General features: G+C 40.1%; 1 protein-coding gene across 1 annotated transcript; it reads right to left on the bottom strand.

Annotated features, from left to right (window-relative positions):
- Window positions 1-682: 682 nt before the first annotated feature.
- On the bottom strand, window positions 683-19,981 carry hck (HCK proto-oncogene, Src family tyrosine kinase). Its single transcript, XM_080030283.1, has 13 exons — window positions 19,829-19,981; window positions 12,017-12,156; window positions 10,362-10,395; window positions 8,658-8,751; window positions 8,356-8,451; window positions 7,973-8,076; window positions 7,395-7,544; window positions 6,824-6,976; window positions 6,544-6,726; window positions 5,487-5,563; window positions 4,217-4,370; window positions 3,711-3,842; window positions 683-2,828 (listed from the first exon to the last, which is right to left on the bottom strand). The coding sequence occupies exons 2-13, from the start codon at window positions 12,146-12,148 to the stop codon at window positions 2,626-2,628; spliced, it is 1,512 nt and encodes a 503-aa protein (XP_079886409.1). The 5' UTR covers window positions 12,149-12,156; window positions 19,829-19,981; the 3' UTR covers window positions 683-2,625.
- Between the last annotated feature and the right edge of the window lie 1,372 nt (window positions 19,982-21,353).

Genomic DNA, 21,353 nt, shown 5'->3' with positions numbered 1-21,353 from the left:
GTCTGTGATCAGGCAGAAATCCCAACTTTTAGAGGCCTCAGAGAGGTCATTTCATCCAAAACCTCACCTAAAACCGCTGCCTCTAACTGACGGACCGTGAGTCTAACTGACAAAATTATTTTATTGTTAGAACCAGAAGAATCTGATAAAGACACAGTGTGAAGATTATGTCTGTAATGTGAAGAATATGAGAACCAGAGCATTTTAAAGGTGTGGTACAGTCTGCCTTTCTCCAGAAATGTCATGTCTCAGTTATCAAGGCGGCAGTTGGTTGGACACCATTTAGCTTGGAAGCCCAAAACTTCCATTGTGTAGGTCCGATTGCTTCAGTAGTCACATCTATGCGACCGGCAGAATATGTCCTACATTTTTATGTAAAAATTATCCGCGTAGGGTTTAATTTGTGGGAGTGAGAGGCAGTTATGTGGAAGGTTTTGGTGTATTTTTACACGAGTTCTACACTGTAACAGTTGGTTCCCCCACTCTGCCTCTGAACATTCCGTCCCATCCGGATCCCATTATAAATTTAGAAAGAGGTTGAAAAAAGCTTAAAACTAAAACTATGTTTGTTCAAAGACTGTTTAAGATTTTAAAAAGTTGAATAGGAATTGAATAGCTGTAATTAATGTGAATTGTTTAACGTTTGAATGGAGGTTGTAGCTGAAAAAATGCGGGAGGAGATAGGTTTCAAAGCGGAGGAAGTTTTAGCGGTTTGGAATGCTGCTCCTATCCGCGTCAATGTTAAAATAATTTGTTAAAAAGCTGAATATTTGAAATAGTTTAAAAGATTGAAACATGTTGAAATGTGTTTAATAGTGTGCTGAAAGAGCTGAACATTGTGATTATTGAATGGTTTAAATAGCTGAAAATTTGAAGGAGTTACACTTTTGAAGGATTTGGAGGCTGCTCCCATCCGCTTCAGTGTTAAATAAGTTGGTTAAAAAGCTGAATATTTTAAAAAGTTTAAAAGGTAGAAAAATGTTAAAAGAGGTCCAAACATGTCCTTAAAGAGCTGAACATTTTGGTATTTGTATGGTTGAAATAGCTGAAGATTTGAAGGAGTTGAAGAGAGCCAAAAAACGTACGGAAGCGGAAAAATAAGTTTAATAAAGATTTGGATAACAATAGTGTGAATGCTGGAAGCTCCAGCATTCACACTAATTAGAAAAAACAATGCAAAAGGCACAATTAAGGAGTAATGCACAAACAAACCACAGCAGGATGCAAAATGTCTCTGGAATATAAATATAGAGGATTGAAGCATCATCAGTCATAATTGGCAGTCATATGTTGCCCATCACAGTGCCCACTTTCCTTTCACAATGTAAAACATTGATAGATGGACAATGACAGACTTGCTTTCTGCAGTGTTGACACCAATACAGTCGTATTAGAGCAAACACTGCACACATTTCACTGAGAACATCTGTGCTATATCCTTCTTTGATGGATGCACAATGTGTGCCAGCCAGAGCATAACCACTGAATCCATTCATTTCCAATTGAATGCTTTCAGGTGGCCCACAATCGTTGGTTTGTGATTATAGTCATGTATCTTTGTCTTTTTAATAATTTCACACTGGAAATGTATGCTATAGGGACTGTACAACATTATATGTGGGGAGGGCTGAAAAGGGGAAGGACTATTTCTTTCTCATTTGGTTCAAGAAAAAGGAATGATATATTTTGAAGTACAGTGGAGGGCATGGTTGGTTTCCCACAAGTTTTTTTTTATTTCTGTCTTTCTTTAATATGTTTGTCTTGCTGTGTTTGACTACGCATCAGCAGCATCTATCTAGCCACAATTGCTATTTTCACTAATAGAGAAGACTCCTGCATCGGTCCAGTTTTGCAACACACCCCTCATCTGCAAAGCTCAGTAATGCAACTGACGCGTTACCAGCCATTGTCTCCAGAAAGGGATATGTATTAGATGTCAAGTCACACATTTTTCTCTGCATACGAATGTGCAGCTTAATCCTGCAATACAGTGATCCACATGATGTGTGTGTTAGAAAAAAATAGTACAATAAAAGAACAAATAAATGATGTGGAGCCTTCTTTTGTACATCAATGTTTATATTAGGGGATGTAGAGATAACTAACATACACAGCGGTCTGCACTTATCATGTACTTCATTTCTAGTGATACACAAAACTGTTGCATGGTCCTGGTGATTTATGGTTAGTTTTGTGAATATCCAGTTCAGCTGATGAAGCTATGGTCATGTTAGCCTGTAACCAAGCCTTGTATCTGCTGTGCTTTGCCCCTGACCTGATCCGAGGTATGATGTAGGATTGTGCTGTTTTAATACATAATAGTTACTGTATCTTGATTTTCTTAATCTCTCTTCGGTTATATTACGTTAATGCTTTAATATTCTCAGTCGAAATATTCAAAATGTCAGGTTGTTATTACCTAGCTTCATAAAGATTAAAAAATAAGTTTCAGCCCTCCCCAATCATTGTTGTACAGTCCATTGTTACTTTATATTTCTGTGTGAAAGAGAGAGAGAGAGAGAGAGACCGAAAGAGAGAGAGAGAGAGAGAGAGAGAGAGAGAGAGAGAGAGAGAGAGAGAGAGAGCCTGAGAGAGTGTGTGCAAAGTTATGTCATTAAAAAAGTCTCATGGCTGCTGCTGATACTGGCTCTCTGTGGCCGTGTAGAAGTCCTCCAGGACACTCTGCAGGTAATCAAAGGTGGGACGGTCCTCTGGCTTGTTCTTCCAGCACTCCAGCATGATTTCATAGAGTTCGTTGGGACAGCTGTCCAGGCGCTGCATTCTGTAGCCCTTCTCCAGGGAACGAATCACTTCTGGGTTGGTCATCCCTGAAAAACGAGAGCACATGGTTGAATGGGTTGAGGAGAGGCAGCGGGGTTACAAAAAAAAAATGTAACGGGACATTTCTCATAGGCTGGCATTACACGACTCAGCTGAGACACTGAGGTCACTTGCTTCATGGTCACCACTTTATTTGGTGCGGACTGAAACATAGACAACAATTGGATGGAATGCCATGTCATATTTGGTACTAACATGTTCCCCCTAGAGTGAACACTAATAACTTTGGCGATCCTCTAACTTTTCCTTTAGTGCATTCATCGGGTAGACATTACATTTGTCCAATAATTTGTTATGAATGGCAATCCCATGAGCCTCAGCTGTTCATTGTATTTAGTGCTAATTAGCAAATGTTAACATACTACCATGCTAAATCAATATTATACACTATACCTGCTAAACATAAGCATATAGCATTGATACTGTGAGTATGTTGTCACACTGATGTTAGCATCTAGCTCACTGCGATGCCTGTGTACAGCGTCACAGAGCAGCTGCCATAGCTGTATCCTTGTGAGCATTGCCCCTGTCTTATGTAATGTCTTCAGAAATGTTCAAATGATAAAAAAAGAGAAACAATACACGTCTAAGAGGATATGTCGTTACATGACCAAAGAAAACAAAATATGGGTCACTCACTACACCCACAAAGTGATTCTCTGTAAAGTGTTTTTCTTGTTTCAATAAAATCTATATTCTATACAGTATTGTCACATCCCAAGGTGGAGTTAATGTATATATTTCAGCTACCCCTCATTTGAGAGGCCACTTCAAACCAACCACCGAATGGGCATAGTTCATGTGTAGAAATGGGAGAAGCCATTGTGGCAAATACTATATCAATGCTGAAATGATGGGTTTCCACTTGCCTGGGTATGGTGTGCGTCCATAGCTGATGATCTCAGTGAGCAGGATGCCAAAGGACCAGACGTCCGATTTAATGGTGAAAGAGCCAAAGTTGATGGCCTCCGGGGCTGTCCATTTGATGGGGAACTTGGCTCCTGGTAATGGTGAAACATGGAACACAACCGTCAAAATTTGAATGTTGAACTTTTTTTTATTGTGACATATAAGTTTCTTGCTGGTCACCCACATGTACAGTCCATAGTCACACATGCTCTCTAACTCTTCCATCCTCTGTAAGGCGTACACTACAGCAAGTCACTCTACTCTTCGCTCTCTGCTATTTTTGCCGCTCGTGTTGTAATCTGACATCTCGCTGACACAAAGTAATTTTCCCTGAACTGATGAAATGGTGACTGCTCCCATTTCATCAGGCCTGAGGACTCACAGTTCCCAGGTTTTTCTAAAATCTCTTCTGCTCATGACACCTGGTCTCGCAACACAATGTCAGTGAACACAGTGTGCTACGTACCTTCCCTGGCCGTGTACTCGTTGTCTTCAATGATGCGAGCGAGGCCGAAGTCAGCAATTTTGCAAACCAAAGCCTTGTTGACCAGGATGTTGGCAGCTCTCAGGTCTCTGTGGATGTAGTTCCTCTGCTCAATGTAGGCCATGCCCTCTGCAGTCTATGGGCAAACAAGTCAATGTTAAAAGGGTTAAAACATACTTCCTCAGAACGATCAAATTGTACATTACAGCCTCAAACAGGATGCTTCCACTGCTCACACTCTCAGACATACGATACGTTTAATGGACTTGGTGTAAGCTGCACTGATTCTTCCAGTATATTGTGTTGCTGGTAATAACAGCTAGAGATATCAAATATGATATGTGTGAGGATTAATTCCCACGTGTACTCTTTCCCCTTAAGCTCCTTTGTGTTAGCACTGGACCAGACTCCTATCTGATTGTATGAAAACACGCAGATCTAGCCTTCTTCCTCTTCCCTCTCTGTTCTTTGTATTGGATGTGAAGCACCTCAGTTGCTAACTCCCTCATACACTCACAAACCCATTTATTTTTTAGGTTTCTAAAATGAGGCAAACTAATACTGGAGATGATTTAAACCCTGCAGTAAGCAATAGCATCCAATAATGGCTGCTATGTGGAGCAATTTTTTAATTTAAATGCATCACACTCCAATTAGAGTTCCGCTGATAACATTATACTTTGCGGATTTAAGGATTTGAAACCTACACAAACAGTGGGTTTAGATGGGCGTTTAGATGTCAACTGTACATCAGCAGCTCTAAACTGTCGATGTTTCTTTCCAAGAGGTGGTGCAGGTTGGACTGGAATTGCAAGTTTTAGCACTGCAGCTGGATCATAGCGGCGTTGTCTTAACTCCTCAAGTGCTTCATATCAATTAAATTATTGTGTTTCCCTATTCAAGGATCCATCTACTTTATTGCATTATTTTGTTTGTGGATAAAGTTTCACACACTCTTGTCTATTACACACTACCAAATATTTCAGTTCTCATTATCTTACTTCAGACATTGAAAGAACAATAATACAACTTGTATAAAATAATTTCACAAATCTTCATTCAAAATGTTCCAAAACTAAATAGAACAATATAATTCACACAAGAGCCACAGGCGATACTGATCTCACGAAACTATGTACTGTAGGTATGTAAATACTGTTTGCTATGTATCGCAGACAAAGAAAGGATTCATTGACGTAAAACTGGTCTGTCATGTGCGGATGGTGGTTAAACTGGATAGAGTGAACCTTACCTGGGCAGAGAAGTCAATGAGCTTGGGCAGCTGGACACGGTTGCCCTCATCGCTCTTTAAGAAGTCTAGTAAACTACCTGTAGACACACGCACGCACACACACACACACACACACACACACACACACACACACACACACACACACACACACACACACACACACACACACACACACACACACACACACACACACAGGTTAAACTCAATGCACTAGACTAGACGCAATATCTGTGATCTGCTACTGCAACAAAAAAAAACTCTAGCTATTCTTCACAAACGCGTGGACAAAGGTTTCACCCACACTTTTGGCGTTAAATAAATTCCACATCCACTGCTAATATAAGGGAGGTATTTTGACCACAGCTTTGTACAGTGGTGCAATATATCCCAGTCAGTTGAACTCAAGAACCCTTTCATCAACACCAGGGTTCATTTGAATTTATTTAAACTACATGTTCACGCCATCGCTAACAGTGAAGTCCATATTGTGTTTGTGCCACCGAAGCTACATTAAATCAAGGCTGGCTATGTAGAGTAGAAATGGCCCTGCACTGTCCCTGCTGTCTGGGCCACACCCAGCACCAAGTGCAAAGGGAACACACCTTCTGCATTCAGTCAGCTCTGACTGAGAGCTGCTAATACTATACACTTACTGTGGATCCACCAAGACACACAGTATGGTCAAACAAAGGCAAAGCACTTGGCATTGTTTCTCCGTATTTCCTGACTTTAGCGCGAGAAGAAAATGTACAGTACTTTTTGTGTTTATTTTCTTTAAGCTTCTTTCTGCTGGCAGTTAAAGGCCTCCTTTCCCTCATTTGCAGTTTGGCCTCATATTTAGTTTATTGCCCTGCCATTCAGTCCGTTATTGGTTGGCCTGTGCCTTGTGTGTCTGTACGCTGTGTGTTTATCTGGACTACAGGGACTTTGACTATTCAGTAATATACATAATCGATATGTTTTGTAGATTGAGTTTGGGGAGAAAACAGATTTTTGTTTTGTTTAACATTGGTTTGAGGCTGAAGTGAACACAGGAGTGCGGCACATGCACACACACCTTTCTCCATGAACTCAGTGATGATATAGATTGGCTCCTCCTTGGAGACCACAGCATGGAGTCTGACCAGCTTGTCGTGCTGTAGACTCTTCATCAGGTTGGCCTCTCCAATGAAGGCTTCCGTCGACATGGTGCCAGGCTTCAGGGTCTTCACAGCTACTTTGGTGTGCTTATTGTACGTCGCTTAAAACAAAACAATGATCGGAATTAGAAAATTAATTGCTGGCCCCATGTCTCCGTGGCTAACTGGATTGTATAGTAATTCCAATCAATCCCTCACCCATCCAGACTTCTCCAAACTGTCCGGCACCGAGCCGTCTCTCCAGCTTGAGAGAAGATCTTGGGATCTCCCAGGCGTCTTTCTCCCACGGTTTGTCAGGTTTGGCACTCAGGCACGGGCTGGTTAGGGTTTGGCAGAGGCCATCTCCCTGCTCTGGAATAAACACATTTTTTATTTATTTTATTTTGTTATGTATTTATGTCTTGTGGTCAGAGCTTTTTTTCTTTCATAGTATGCACATTTTCTACAGTGGAAATAAGCACTCTGATGATCTTATTTGCAGAGGAAATTATAGAAAATCAAAACTACTTGAACATATGTTCAAAACTAAAAACGTTGGTGCTGATGCTAGGTAATAATTCAAGAGCAATACAATCTATCACATTGGTAATGACCCTGATTATGTTTTACATATAGGCTGATGTATTAAATTTGCCCAGCAGAGTGTGCTGTGCCTCTGAATAAATGAGCTGAAGATACACTTAAAGTACATGACAGTCAATAACTCAGCTAGACTGCTTAAACACACAGCTGTGAGGAGGTATAACAGCTCTGACAGTGGGGAACTCACTCTTGTAATGGATGACCAGCTCCTGCAGGGTGCTGAAGGTGTTGCGGGGAGAAATGTAAAATCCTCCGTTATCCAGCGTACGGATCTTATAATGTTTCACAGTGTCCATGGACTGTGCATCGCTGTCCCTGACAGACAGAGAGTAGCTGCCTGTGGTCAAAGACAAAGACGACAGTTACCATTGTGCCAATAGAGGACTCACTGATACTACTAAATATTTTAAGATCATTTAAAAAAAATTCAATCTGAAAATGTGTATGATAAAAGATGTTGAAAGTGTAGACAGGCACCTTGAACTGCATGCAGGCCAACATGGGAATGTAAAAGGGGAATTATAGTATTCAGTATTGCACTCGATAAGGAAATATTACAAAAAAAAAAATAGTGACAATTTAAGTAACAGAGGCCATGATATCCTATCCCTTTTCTTTCCATTATTTCTAATTCTGTTCTTTATAATGGGTCACCAACAGTAACGGCAGAATAGAACAATTGTTTTATTAGTTGGGATTTCTTGCTGTTAATAAATTCTCTTCCGTGCACTACTAGTCTGTTTTTTCCGAACGTGTGCAACTCACCCGGGGTGGTCTCACTGTCTCGTATCATGTAGGATCCCAGTTTATTCCCAGGGGCCAGCAGCTGCCTCTCAGCATCTTTCCTGCTCACGCCCTTAAAGAACCACCTCAACAACAGGAAACAGATCCGTCAGTGCACAAACCTCTCAACGGTTCTTCTGGTGCAAGCCTTAGGTTTCAATTCACATACAACATGTGCCATCCGAACACAAATACTACTAGTACTTAGTTTCCACCACTATTAATGATAATAATAATAAAAAAAGTAAATAAATAAATAAAATTAATTGCCTTTTTCATATTGATTGATACTAATTATGTTCATATACAACAAGTGTTATTCTTATAATGCATATTCATGTTTTTTCAATGGGGAAAAAACTTACTCCTCTGCCTCCAGGGTGTCCTTGGCTACATAATTACTGGGGATGAAACCATCCTTACCAGTACTGATAAGCTGAGCTCTCCACCACTCCCCCGACCTACAGACATAAAGACAGACAGACAGACAGACAGACAGACAGACAGAAAGAGAGAGAGAGAGAAAACGACAGGACAACGACACACAAGTCATTTAATAAGGATGTACATGTACCACTTCCTTCACATGTCCAAAAAACAGTATTTCTGAACACACAGTGAACTCATAACTCTTACAACCAAAGCAAAGAATAAATGATGATCTTACTCCTCTAAAATTTTGAGCTTGTCTCCCTTCTTGAAGCCCAGGTCTCCTTCGTGAATGGCCTCGTAGTCGTACAGCGCCATGGCAATGCTCTCTCCTGCAACAGCATGGCCAAAAACAATGGAACGTAGAGGGCATCATGGTACTGCCATACATTGCGGTCATAATATTCTGTGTGAATTATGTCCCTGTTGTTGTGCTTAGAGATTATGACCTGAGAATGTGCGTGAGTTCATATGTGAGAGTGCACCTGACTCAGTGTGTCTGTGCTGTTTTTTTTATGCTTTTGTTTTTGTGGACTCAAAGCTTGTAAGTCTGAACTGCGTCAATGCTTGTTACTAACATTGGGTCTCCCATAGTTAGACCGTGTAACTGACTTCCTTTTGTGCCTGACAAGAATAGCAGTGGGTGTGTACTCGACGCCTGTGTGGTGAGGCGGTGAGAGTGGCTATCGCTGTGCACTGACACTCGCTCTGCTTCCTCTCTCATTCTCATGCTGTCTTGAGCTATACGGGCAGCACTGACCAAAGATGACGCTGTCGGCAGTGACTGCCTTGTTGACATGCTCTGTGGTGGTGTGTCTGGGAGTTAGAATTAAACCTGCAACTGACTGACTGACCTGAGGCGCTCACAGGGTTGTACTACATTAGGGTTGGGCGGTATCCATTTTTTAATACCTTTAAACCTTACCCAAATGATACCCCGGTGTACGGTATTTTACAAGATACATTGAACTAATCACTATGATGTTACCTCCGTCAAATACTAATTTGTACTGACTGCACATGAACACATCACAGTCTACGTTCCGAATGAGGGAAAAGAACGCATGTCATTTACGTGAAAGGTATTTTAAGCTTTAAGCTGTCACGTGAGGCGCGAGTCTAAAAAAAAGCTTTGTGCTTTTTTGACAGGTTCTTAAATTGACAAATAATACCTACATTATTAACAGGAGTTAATCATGTCATCACTTTTAAAGCATCTTCAAACCAAGCCCCAACCTCAGCGATTTTTACCAGCATCCAATACGGAAGTGACCACAACTGTAGTAACCAGGAAATGCCACTAGGGGGAGGGGCTGGGGGGTGGTGCCAAGACCGAGTAGTTTTTCTTTGACTCACTTGTAAGATAGGCCGTTTTCAAAGTCTTATTAAACCTATTTATAGCCTGGGCCACAAAACCATTTTAGTCTGTATGTCTCTTTATATGTCCATGGTATATGTTTAGGTCATATCTCCATGAAAACACTGAGGGGGGTGAATTTCTTTGGACCACGCTAGTTTTTATTTTATCGGAGGTTAAAATGTATTGGCGCGATCTCTTGAGTGACAGCTCTCCGCCCGTTGTCCCTCACTTTGCCTCGGAGGTATGCGTCAGCTATCTCCCTCCCCCCGACGTGAGGCGGAGTAAAAATCTCACAAAATGGCGACGCGCACAAACCAGGATTATTGGATGCCGTGTGAATAACTGAGGTCAGCCCGGATGCTACATCCATATTATTTACTATCTATGCTTCAAACACAGGCATACACTCTTAAGGCATTTTTTATAAACGTGCACCAGGCATTTTCTCTGACGGTATGCATGGTAATTAAAGGAATACAGTTGCTATTTTTAATACCCCGGTATACGGTAATACCTTAATACTTCCCAACCCTAGAATACATGCTGTGTCTCAGCATTATGTAAATAACCACTGTGACTCACCGTCTGAAGAGTTTGCATTGGATGGCATTTTGCTCTGCGGAAAGAAGACAGAGACATTAGGTGGTGGAAGGCCAAGAGAAACATTCCGTTAAATATTCATTTGTTCTCTTTTGATTTAAAAACAACTTTTTAAAGTTGCATGAATTCATTTTTGGGGCTTTTTAGGGACGGTGCAGCACACTGTAAACACAATGTCATCATTTAAAGTTGTTATGACTAGGGATGGGTATTGGGTATGGAACTGATACAAAAATGGTACCGGTTTCCGACTAGTCAGTACCGAAATATCAATAAGCCCCTTGACAAACGATACTGCTATGCTCATGAAAACTTACCAATGCAACATTATGAATCTGAAACTGTGCAGGTGATTTGACAGCTTTAGCAAACCGACAGCAATCTAACTCGTCATTTCTGCCCCAAAAATAATCACAAAATAACTGTTGAATAATTTCATGACCATCGAAACAGAAAAGAAAAAGAACTTTTCAAAGTGAGGAAGGCCCTTTGTCCTATCAACTTTACAAATTAGGATGTTGTCTGCAGCTTTTTTTTTATTTTAGGTTTTTGGGGTTGTGGTTAGTTTCCTCTCTGTACGTAAAAGAACAGTTTCCACTTAAGCACAGAGGTACAACAAGCTGAGCTGTGTGGGGGCCAGAGCGTCGGACAGATGGTCTGTAAATTTACACATCCGTCTGATAACAAAATATAGTATGTGTGAGCTGAGAGACGTCTTAAGCGTTTGCTTAATGCACTCTACTTTTGGATCACACGTCTCCTGCCTGAGCGCTCGGCTTCTGCTTCTGTCACTTCCTCTTTCTTTAGTCAGTGAGGGTGAAAGAGATGTTACAGTCAGCACACAGGAAGTAGCCAGAGGAACCACATTCACACGCAGCCGCACGGCTAATTCAACCCACGGCACAGATCAAAGTCTGGCCAGTATGCAAACTCCCAACACGCCACAGGGACAGTGTTAGGAGCCACTGTACATCAAATCCCTGTCTGAAAAAAGGCACACAGGAAATCTATGTGTCTCCTGTCACTTGTCGTAGTAACTAATGAAACTGTGGTTTACCTCGTCATACTTTCACTGTTCCTGCATTTGACCTGCTTCCTCGTGTGTTTGTTAAAACCACTAGTGCAGGCGTGAGTTATCATTTTAGAAAACAAAGGTCAAATATAGTTGTTTTTTTCGTCAGATATAAATGTGACTAAAGATCTAGATTCATGTTGAGAGCTGGAAAGCAACTACGTACATATACTATCTCTAAGTACTGTTCTTAAGTAGAATATTTTCTTTTGAATTTACTTAATTTAGATGGCTATAGTTACGTGTAACTTTTCAGAACAAGGATATGATAGTTCCAGACCTCTTTGGCTCTTTGTAACCTCTGAAAAAAAGTAGCGTCTAGTAGTTAGAAAAGTCTGTAGATGCAGAACTACCCTTTGGTTGTTGACCACTTGATTATCGTCAACCCAACAGTATTTAATATAGTTCTAATAGTAACAAGTACTTTGACTTTTGATGGTTCTATACTTTTGTATTGTTTGGTGCCACTTTAACTGAATGTAAGGGTCTGATAGGTATGTCAGTTAGTTGTAGAAGTTGATATATACAGTATTAGCTAAGTATCCATCACAACATCACTGCTTACAGCTTTGCCACCGAAGTTTCCTGTGGTGGGGTCTTTGACGTAGTGGGCCGTCTGCGCGCGGTTCTGCAGCTCGTCGCTCTCATTCCCTTTTCCGAGAGTGTCCTGCTGCTCCTTTGAGCCCACGCAGCCCATGGTGCCTTCTGCAGGGGGACAGCAGGGGAGACACAAGACATGAAGACATGCAGTAAACAGTCACACCTCCTCATAGCAATAGATAGATATGACATGTATATGCATAGAAAAGAGGAACACATTGAAGGTTGCAACCATTTAGTACTTAAAGGAATACTTCACCCATACGGAACCGGCGTTCTATCATTATAAAATCGCTATAATAATATAATGAATTAGGTTTTTCTTCCCTCAGTCTTTCCTCAGTCTTCCCTAGGCCCAGCTGTCCTATTAATTCTAACCCTACATTTTACCATGTGTGATGTCACTCATGCAATTTATGAATATGGGATTTTAATATAAACAGCTCTCTTTAATAATTTGTCTCATCAAGCTTTTGTCAGACAAACCTCCTGAACCTTGAGGCTCAGGACGGGGATGACACGATGCAAGATGATCACATTCACAACAATTCTCAAGTTCACAAATTAAATGAACATTAATGTATGAAATGACCTTTAAAGGAGAAGTAAGTGATATTTTTTATGTTAAATCACTCTATATTCATACACTAATCACTTAAACAGTATGCGCAGTCACAACACAGGTCTCCCAGTCATTCAGCTTTGTGATAATTGCCAGTTACAATTTTGAGTATCCTACTCGTTTTTATCAAATCAGGAGACAGAGCGTTATAAAGAGGCGGGTCTCTGTGCCCGTGAACGATGACTCGCTGATCTCCATCGTGGCACTATCTGATGAAGATGGCTGCGTTTTCATCTGGTGGTGACGCAGGGACTAGGGAGGGGACTGCTAACTGAAGTCACTGACAGGAACTTAGCTAAAAGGACCATATCACTTACTTCTCCTTTTAATATATAAATTAATAAAATACCTTGACATTAAAGCTGGGGTATGTGATTTCTGATTGGTCAAAATTAACATGAGCGGTACACTTTGACCAATCAGAGCGAGGCTCCGATTCTTAAAAAAAAAAAAAAAAAAAAAGATTCTCTGTTTATTGGCTGTTGGGACTGTCCATTCACTTTGGCACCGACGTTGTTGGTGTAGAGCGTGTCAGGGAGGGACCATACGGGAGGGACCAAAGAGAACAAGTGGAGCGGTTGAGGTATTTGGATTCAAATCTCTATCCCAACTGCTATTTTCTCCCCAAATTCTCCACCCCAGCTTTAATATCAGTTATGTTTTTGAAAAAATTTAAGTTTTAACATTTTCAGTTTATTACACTTAACAGTTGAAATGAAGAAAGCATGTTAAAATGACACGGTAGAACACAATATAAACCGTACTTTGGTGTTTCATTTTTACCTCTTGACTTCAGATTACATTAAACTCTCTCTCTTTTTTTTTTACAAAACAAATGTTTATAATGTAGCTAATATTCAGATTGGAGGATGTAGATATGAGGATTGGCACAGTGAGGTTCATAATAGCCTCAGTGTTAAAAGCACAGACACTTTGTTTTTGTCTAAACTATCATGTCCACCTGGAGAGGACATATTCTCAGATGACTATGTTCACAGTTCAAAGATGTATTTGGTGTTATGAAGGAGATCAGAATCATTCTGTATCAGTTTTTCTTTGACAACGAAAGTAATAGATTAGTTCAGTTATACAAAATGATTCATCCAAACTAAACTGTTAAACAACAACCACTGATGTCCAAGTGGGTTAACTTCTCATCCTGCTGCATTGAGGTAGTTGAGTACTTAAGGGTGTGTCCATACATTGTGACATCACTGCTAGGTGTGGCTACAGGTGCAGCAGAGGCAGAGCACACTTCTGACCCACACCCAAGCACAGCCATCATTGACAATGTTTTTTTTAGTCGGGACATACTCCATATGTTTTAAAGTAGTATACATCCTTAAATGTCTCCAGATGGAGCTGTGTGAAGTTTGATGAATAAATAAAAGTGATGTCACATGAGTCGGGGTCAGTTGGGGCTGAAAACTACAAAATTGAAAATGATAATCTGTTAATGTGGAATTAGAAAGACCTCTGCAGCCCACTGCTCATCTCTACTGCAGGCTCGAGGCTCCAGGCTACATTAGCTGCTACTAGCATAACACACCTGACTGAACTACTGGTGGTTGAGTTGCATTGTGGGTAATGTAGGCAACATATTTTGACTAGAAGAATATGTCAGGGAATAAGAGAGACACATCTCTGGCTCTGCTGCATCGATTCTGGTCATTTATAAATAAATTAAAACTTTTATAAGACAGTTATGATAGGCTACATATTTAATATTTAGTGTTATGTGCTTTTATTCTCATTTATAGATTAATTCATTGATTTACTCACCTTTGTTAAATTGTAAAATACATATACACTACAGTATAATTTCCATGCTTTACTATGTCCTGTCATTGAATAAAACTGAAAAATCTGGTTAATGATATATATATTAGTTTTTATATTTCAGTTTGTATACATATATAGCCTATACTATTTATAATTTTCCATTTTTATTCTATATACATATGTTTCTGATGAGAAATGATCTCTCTATTATTATGAACTGTCTGTGATATTGGGCGGTGAAGGCGTGAAAATATCACATGACGTTGTTCAAGACAAAGCTGCTTTATCACAGACAGTCAGCTTACTACATGGCCATGACTTGCCTATATGATATTAAGGTGCTTCTCATATGCATAATACAAATACTATATACCCAATACTTTTCCCCCCCTTTGTATCACACTTTATCGGCATAGGTGTTCATACATGTTAATGCGAGGCAGTTATATAAACAAGGTTTAACAAGAGCAAGAACAAAGAGGGAGTCTGTGATGGGAGACACAGTAGACGCTGTGTGTTTCAGACCACATGTTTGCTCACATACACACAGATTCAGAGAGTTGTTCTCTGAACCAATCACTCTTTTATTGCTCTTTATTATTCTTTTATTGCTCTGAATGGAGGAAGTCCTGTTTATCATTAGCTTGGAGAAACAAACCTCTTACTAGGCAAACACATATTTTATGATATCAGAGGTCACTGTGGAATCACTACAATGACTATAATGAGGACACTGATATTTGCAGAAAACACACTTTCAATAAATATCAACAGTATGTATTTACCAGGATCATGACATGCTCATACTCTGAAGCCAATGGAAAATGTTTTGTCAGAACATTCAGACACACAGGAAGTTTCGGTGTTCTATCGAGTTCAGAATTAATGTATTTGCTTCCTTTTTTTGAACTGTTTCAAACTTTGTTCCTCTTAAGTAAAGTATAATTACATGAGATCAGGATTTGGACAGTTTCAACTTCTATTTAAAACTCTTCAGTGTGATTATTGCTCCAAGTAACACACAGAGGAGTCTCCTTGATATATGTTTACTGATAGAAAATAGAGGTCAATGTAAGGCTGATGGTAACACATTGCCCCCGGTTGGCTCAGTAAAAAAAGCAGCTGTCATCGATTCATCTCAGTCTGTGCATAAGTCAGCTACAGTACATGTCAAAGGCAATCCGTCCTTTAATATATCCTGAATGTACTGTAATGGTGTAAGGCTACTCAACCTGCAGCTCTTGGTGAGTACAAACAGAGCTTTCCCATTGAAACTGAACAGTCAGAGGTGGAGGAAAGCTTCATACAGCTGCACTGTCAACCCTGCACATACCAGTGTCATTTGGATATCATTTGATTCAATGATATATTGGAGGAGGTGATGTAGGTTTTTGCTTGAAGCAATTATCCACAAATGACATATCCACAACACTGTATACCAACTATGTCATTATAAATGGTTACATAATTATTCAGTTCAGAGGAAGTATGCCATTATATGACAGCACAGGTTTATCAACATATTTGTATATGCATGTTTGCGTGTTCCTATCAAAAATCCAGTATTTGTACTCAAACACTGTAACTATCAAAGGATTTAATGCATGTGACTTTCATTCATATTTCAGGCTTAACTTGCACATTGGAAATCAACTCCTGCTTTGTCACTGACTGGTAAACATGCTATTAAGGGAATATTTATACATTGTGGGAAATGCACTTCTTCTTGAGTTAATAGACCAATATCACGACCACATACACCACATAATGATAATACAGCATTCTCATTTCTGTTTGCTGAATGTGAAGCTAGAGCCAGCAGACGGTAAGCCTATAGCATAAGAGCTGCTGCTTCCTCCACTCCATAGTTCCAGAAATCCAACAGCTCGCTTTTTAAGCGTAAAATCCCAACAAGAGTCCCATCAGATGTGTTTTACGGATGCAGCCCAATCAAGCATTTAAAGCGGGAGTGTTTTTTTTTTTAGAAAAAATTGATGCCATTTTTATGCTAACTCCAGCGTTTCTTTTTAACCCCTTGTTGGGGATATGAAAGGTTAAATCTATGGGAAACTGCTTGTGTTTTGACAATGCTGACAGTTTCAGTTCTGCGCTTCTGTGACTGTCCAGACCACGGAACACTTAAAAATAGAACTTTCATTTCAGCAGGACACACACAAATAAAGTTAAATCAACATGAATAATGAGGCACTTTCCATGTGATAACTTGCCTCTTCCATGCTACCAGAATGTGGAATCAAGTCTGCATTAGGCTTCACAATAATGTTAATATAAAGATCCAGATCAAAGTAGAGCTGCAACGATTAATCGACGAATCGATTATTAATCGATTATTAAAATAATCGCCAACTATTTTGATAATCGATTAATCGTTTTGAGTAATTTTTTAATAAAACATTTCCAAATTCTCTGATTTCAGCTTCTCAAATGTGAATATTTTCTGGTTTCTTTAATCCTATTATAACAGTAAACTGAAATATCTGTGTGTTTTGGACATAACAATACATTTGAGGAAGTCAACATGGGCTTTGGAAAATTGATCAACATTTTTCACCATTTTCCGACATTTTACAGACCAAAACACTAATCGATTAATAATCGATTAATCGAGAAAATAATCGACAGATTAATCGATTATCAAAATAATCGTTAGTTGCAGCCCTAGATCAAAGCAGATTCAGCTGTTCCTTGGTGAGAAAGTCTTAAGTTGAGAATTCTATCAACGGATAAACTCTCTTGGAAGTTATCTGGTTAGCGGGAATGTTTATTTACTATAACTAACTTTTTCGTTTCGGGACAGCAAGAAAAGAAAAACTCTAAGTAATAAGTTAATATCATAAGATTACTGGCATTAATTCCCAAGTTACACAACAACATTAGTCTCAAAATGTCTGAAAAACTCAAATGTGGACCTCCTCCAGCACTTAAAATAAATAGTTTGAGTTTCCGGTACACTATACATGTTTTCTGGCAAAGCGTTCGACGAGAAGATTGACCCCACTCACATATGAATTCAACTTCTCATTTGAAAAAGGAAGAATGTTTTTATTTCTTCCCTTTAGAAGTGACAAAGTGCTGCTTTAAAAACAAGCACTGCTCAGTTCAAGGGCGCTAGTGGCCATGATGTCTAAAATGGCTTAAACATCACAGCACATTTTTTTGTGGGTTCTCAAGTTTGAGTATAGCAGTGTTTACCGCTCCAATTTGACCAAAGTGAAAGAAAGCACATAGTTGACCTATATCATCAAAGGGCATATTATCATCATGGTTGTAAAACATATTTTGCTGTCTCTCTCTTTCATAATGCCACTCTATGGTGAGCATCAGTATAAAGGCCTGATTCAGGTTGATCAAATAACATCACGCATGCAAATGAGTTCCACAGCACATAAAGATCACAAGACAAGGCCACATTCAGCACTAGCTCTCAGGACTGATAACAAGTGTGCATTGATGCTTTGTTGACCTGAGCCCACAACACCATCTGCACCCTGCATCTGTCCAGGCAATGCAACGGTATACCTGACTGGCAGTTCAAAGTAATACCACAATTACACTGTTGTTGTTTTTTTATGAAGGATCCCATGTATTATTTTCCTATGACACCCAGTAACCCATACTCTACGTGCCAATACTCTCTCTACAGATGAAGAGGGGAATAATGCACGTGTTCCTCAGGTGTGAAAAAGTTTGGGATGACCTGCAGGCCACAACACCATCAACTGTTAGCCTGGCATGCAACCAACTAGCCAGAGGGCTGACAGATAAGAGACAGGCAGACAGAGAGACACAAAGAAAGAAAGAGAAACACAGAGACAGACAGGCAGACAGACAGACAGACAGAGATCAGCTGAGTGTTCTGTCCGTCTACATATGACCTGCCACTTATCATCATTATCTGGTGTCCTTTCTGTTCCCCATGAAACCATGAAATTTGAATCAGTGCTGCATCCGAGGTGCTTGCTGTGGCGACTATCAACAACAAGATCCAGTTTATTTACAGCTGAGACCATATATAAAAGCTGAGACTGATTATCATGCAATGTTTTTAAACGTGTACTTATATGATCATAACCATTTTATAGGTTTTACGTGAGACTACGGTATATTTTCATCTCTTTGTATAGTTCAGTGCAGCACATACAGTATACACAGAACAAGGCGTTGAAAGTGGAAGGAGAACAGAACATGTGAAACATAATGCGGGTTGTATGACATGTGCATGACAAACTATACGTATGTACAGTAAGTATTTCTAAATTGAATGTGGTTTGATAATTGATTGGTCATTGATGCAAAAATGCCCAGAATTCTCTGTTTCCAGCTCCTCGCTAAGTGATGATTTGCTGCTTTTTTACCGCGTTGTTGTTAAAGAAACGTCTTTGACTTTTGGAATGTGTTGGAAAAAAACAACAACGTTTGAATGATCTGACATTTTGAATAATCTCTAGGCAAGATACTTTGATGGGCAGTAAGCTGATATGAACATAAATGTTTTTGTATTGTGCATAATGGATCATTAAGTTTTATTCTTATAGAGTTTTGTTTTTCATAAAGGAAGTTGGTTTTTTCGTCTCTAAAAATATTAATTCTGCTTCTGTCACAGCAGGAAACCTGCCACGATTGTTGTGTCATTAGAAGTTGTTGGGTTGGAATAACCCTTTACTTTTAAGCTTACAACATGTGGGGAAAATGAGTAGGCTGATGGGGATGCTTCAGTTGTAGGCCTAAGTGTGATGTAAGATCTGCATGTTCTACAATGTACGAACCACATAATCTTTTTATGTGTTTCTTTGTTAGTAAATGGGACACGTTCTACATTGTCCTACTACCCTCTGTATTTACAGTGTGATGATCAAATGATGTTAAGCCCATTCAACATATCTGATAAAAGTGACAGACAGTGGAAGAACGAAGGGCAGAAAAATAAACTAGTCTAGTTTCTGGTGTAGTCTAGATGGACAGTCTAAAAATAACACACTCGCGTGCACACACACGCACACGCACACACACACACACACACACACACACACGCACGTACGTTAAATTAGAGAAATACTTGAGACTCTCTTTATAGATAGGAATCAGATGCTTTACATCACTCCAGCAGGTGTTCTTATTACATGTTGCCTTCAAAACTGCTTCTACCCAAACCCCTGAAGTTCCTCTTTTATGACGTGAGCATCCTGGTTGAACAATTGTCATCTGTTCGTTTCTCGACAAAAGCAAACAAAAAAAGTGTTCTTCCCCTAATTTCTGGGCACACAGACATGATCTTCTTCATAGTTACTATTTTTTATATGTATCCTCGGGCTACTCCCTTTGCACACGGGCACCGGCACACAGACAACTTACCGCGCAATCAACCAATCACTTCCACTGATTTTCCTGCTGGTTCCCCAGGCTACGATCTTTTAGATTCGGATGGCCGTGTGAAGAATAGTCCTCATTTCTTGTTAGGTAGGCTCCATCCCTTTCTGTTGCAGTCGCTTCTTTCTCCGGGTGGGGTTAAAGATGCGGACGGGGCGACGGAGCGCAGCACACTGAACTGTACGAGGAAGTTTGAGCTGTGCGCATCAGGGCGAGCTGGTGGAAAGAGGAACAAGGTTGGTTTCACTGGCCAGAACGACGGGGGGCGGCTGACTCTTTCTTTCGGTTCAGTGACACTTGCCTCCAAATGCAGAAGAAAAAGCGTCAACGATGCGGTTTGTTAAATTCTAAAGATTAGTTTTTTATTGTAGGCTATTTAAACATAGCCTATGAAATTCTATCATTTAAAAAATGGAGTTCGATGTCTGGTGGTGGTCAGAGTTTACCAACTGTTTTGCCACCATGCCTCCTGTTGTAATAGCCTACAGTAAATCATTGGGTGTTTTATTTCCTCATTGAGACATGTGTCATCCCTGTCTGCAAAACATGCAGCTATGGCAAACATGCCATGGCAATATTATTTCTGTCTCTGCTGGTATAGATGGGGGAGTGGATGATAGAGGGGGAAGAATGAATCAATGGAGTGGTGGATGGCTGGATGCCATGGATGGATGGACAGAGGTGAGGGACACATTTGCATGATGTGCAGGGCAGCTGTAACATGTATTCAAATGATGGTTTGACTACAGCTACAGTATCATCTCTCCTCTGGGTCTGGAAGGCGTGGGCGGCTCAGCCCCAGGGCCACAGCAGCAGCAGCAGCTCAGTGTTACGATAGCACACGAGAGAAAGATCCTGGGCTCTTCAGCTATAATCCTTAATCAACCAGTGAGGATTACAAGGCGAGTTCTCCTCTGAAACCCAGTCAGTGATGAAGAGAGGCAGGGAGAGAGGGAGGGAGGAAGGGATGGAGGGATTGAAGGATAACAGTGATATAAACTAGATTTAAAAGAACAGAGAAAGGTAGGAGGTAATAGCTTAAAAATTGTTGCAGGATAATACAAGGTCAAACAAATCCCAGCACAAAGGATTAAGAAAAAGAATTGGTGTTAAAGCAGCTGTTCCCAGCTGCAGTGACCTGACATTACATGGATGCAGACACAAGGAGCGTTTTTACTCTTACATACAGAGGCCTCAATGTGTCGTTCTCAGTCACACATCCACTTAACTGACACAGGCTCATAATACATAGTTTGTACACCTTAGTTTTTAATGCTTAAAATAGTTAATTTGACAAAGATATCAAATATTGGTGAGGACACTTTTCTCTCTCACTGCTGTCTGGGGCATGGTCTTACATTACAATCTTTAAACACAGTTATAGCAGGACTGAGGTTTGTTTTCTTACTATGTAAGTCAGCGGTGTCCAAACTACGGCCCGCGGGCCAACCGCTTTTTATTGGCCCGCGGCCGATTTAAAAAATATTATGTAATATGGCCCTTTGGAAAA

Source organism: Ammodytes marinus, assembly GCF_949987685.1.
Source record: "Ammodytes marinus genome assembly, chromosome: 7".
Classification (NCBI taxonomy): Eukaryota; Metazoa; Chordata; class Actinopteri; order Uranoscopiformes; family Ammodytidae; genus Ammodytes; species Ammodytes marinus.
The sequence above is the reverse complement of the archived record's forward strand: the minus strand, read 5'-3'. Positions and strand labels throughout refer to the sequence as shown.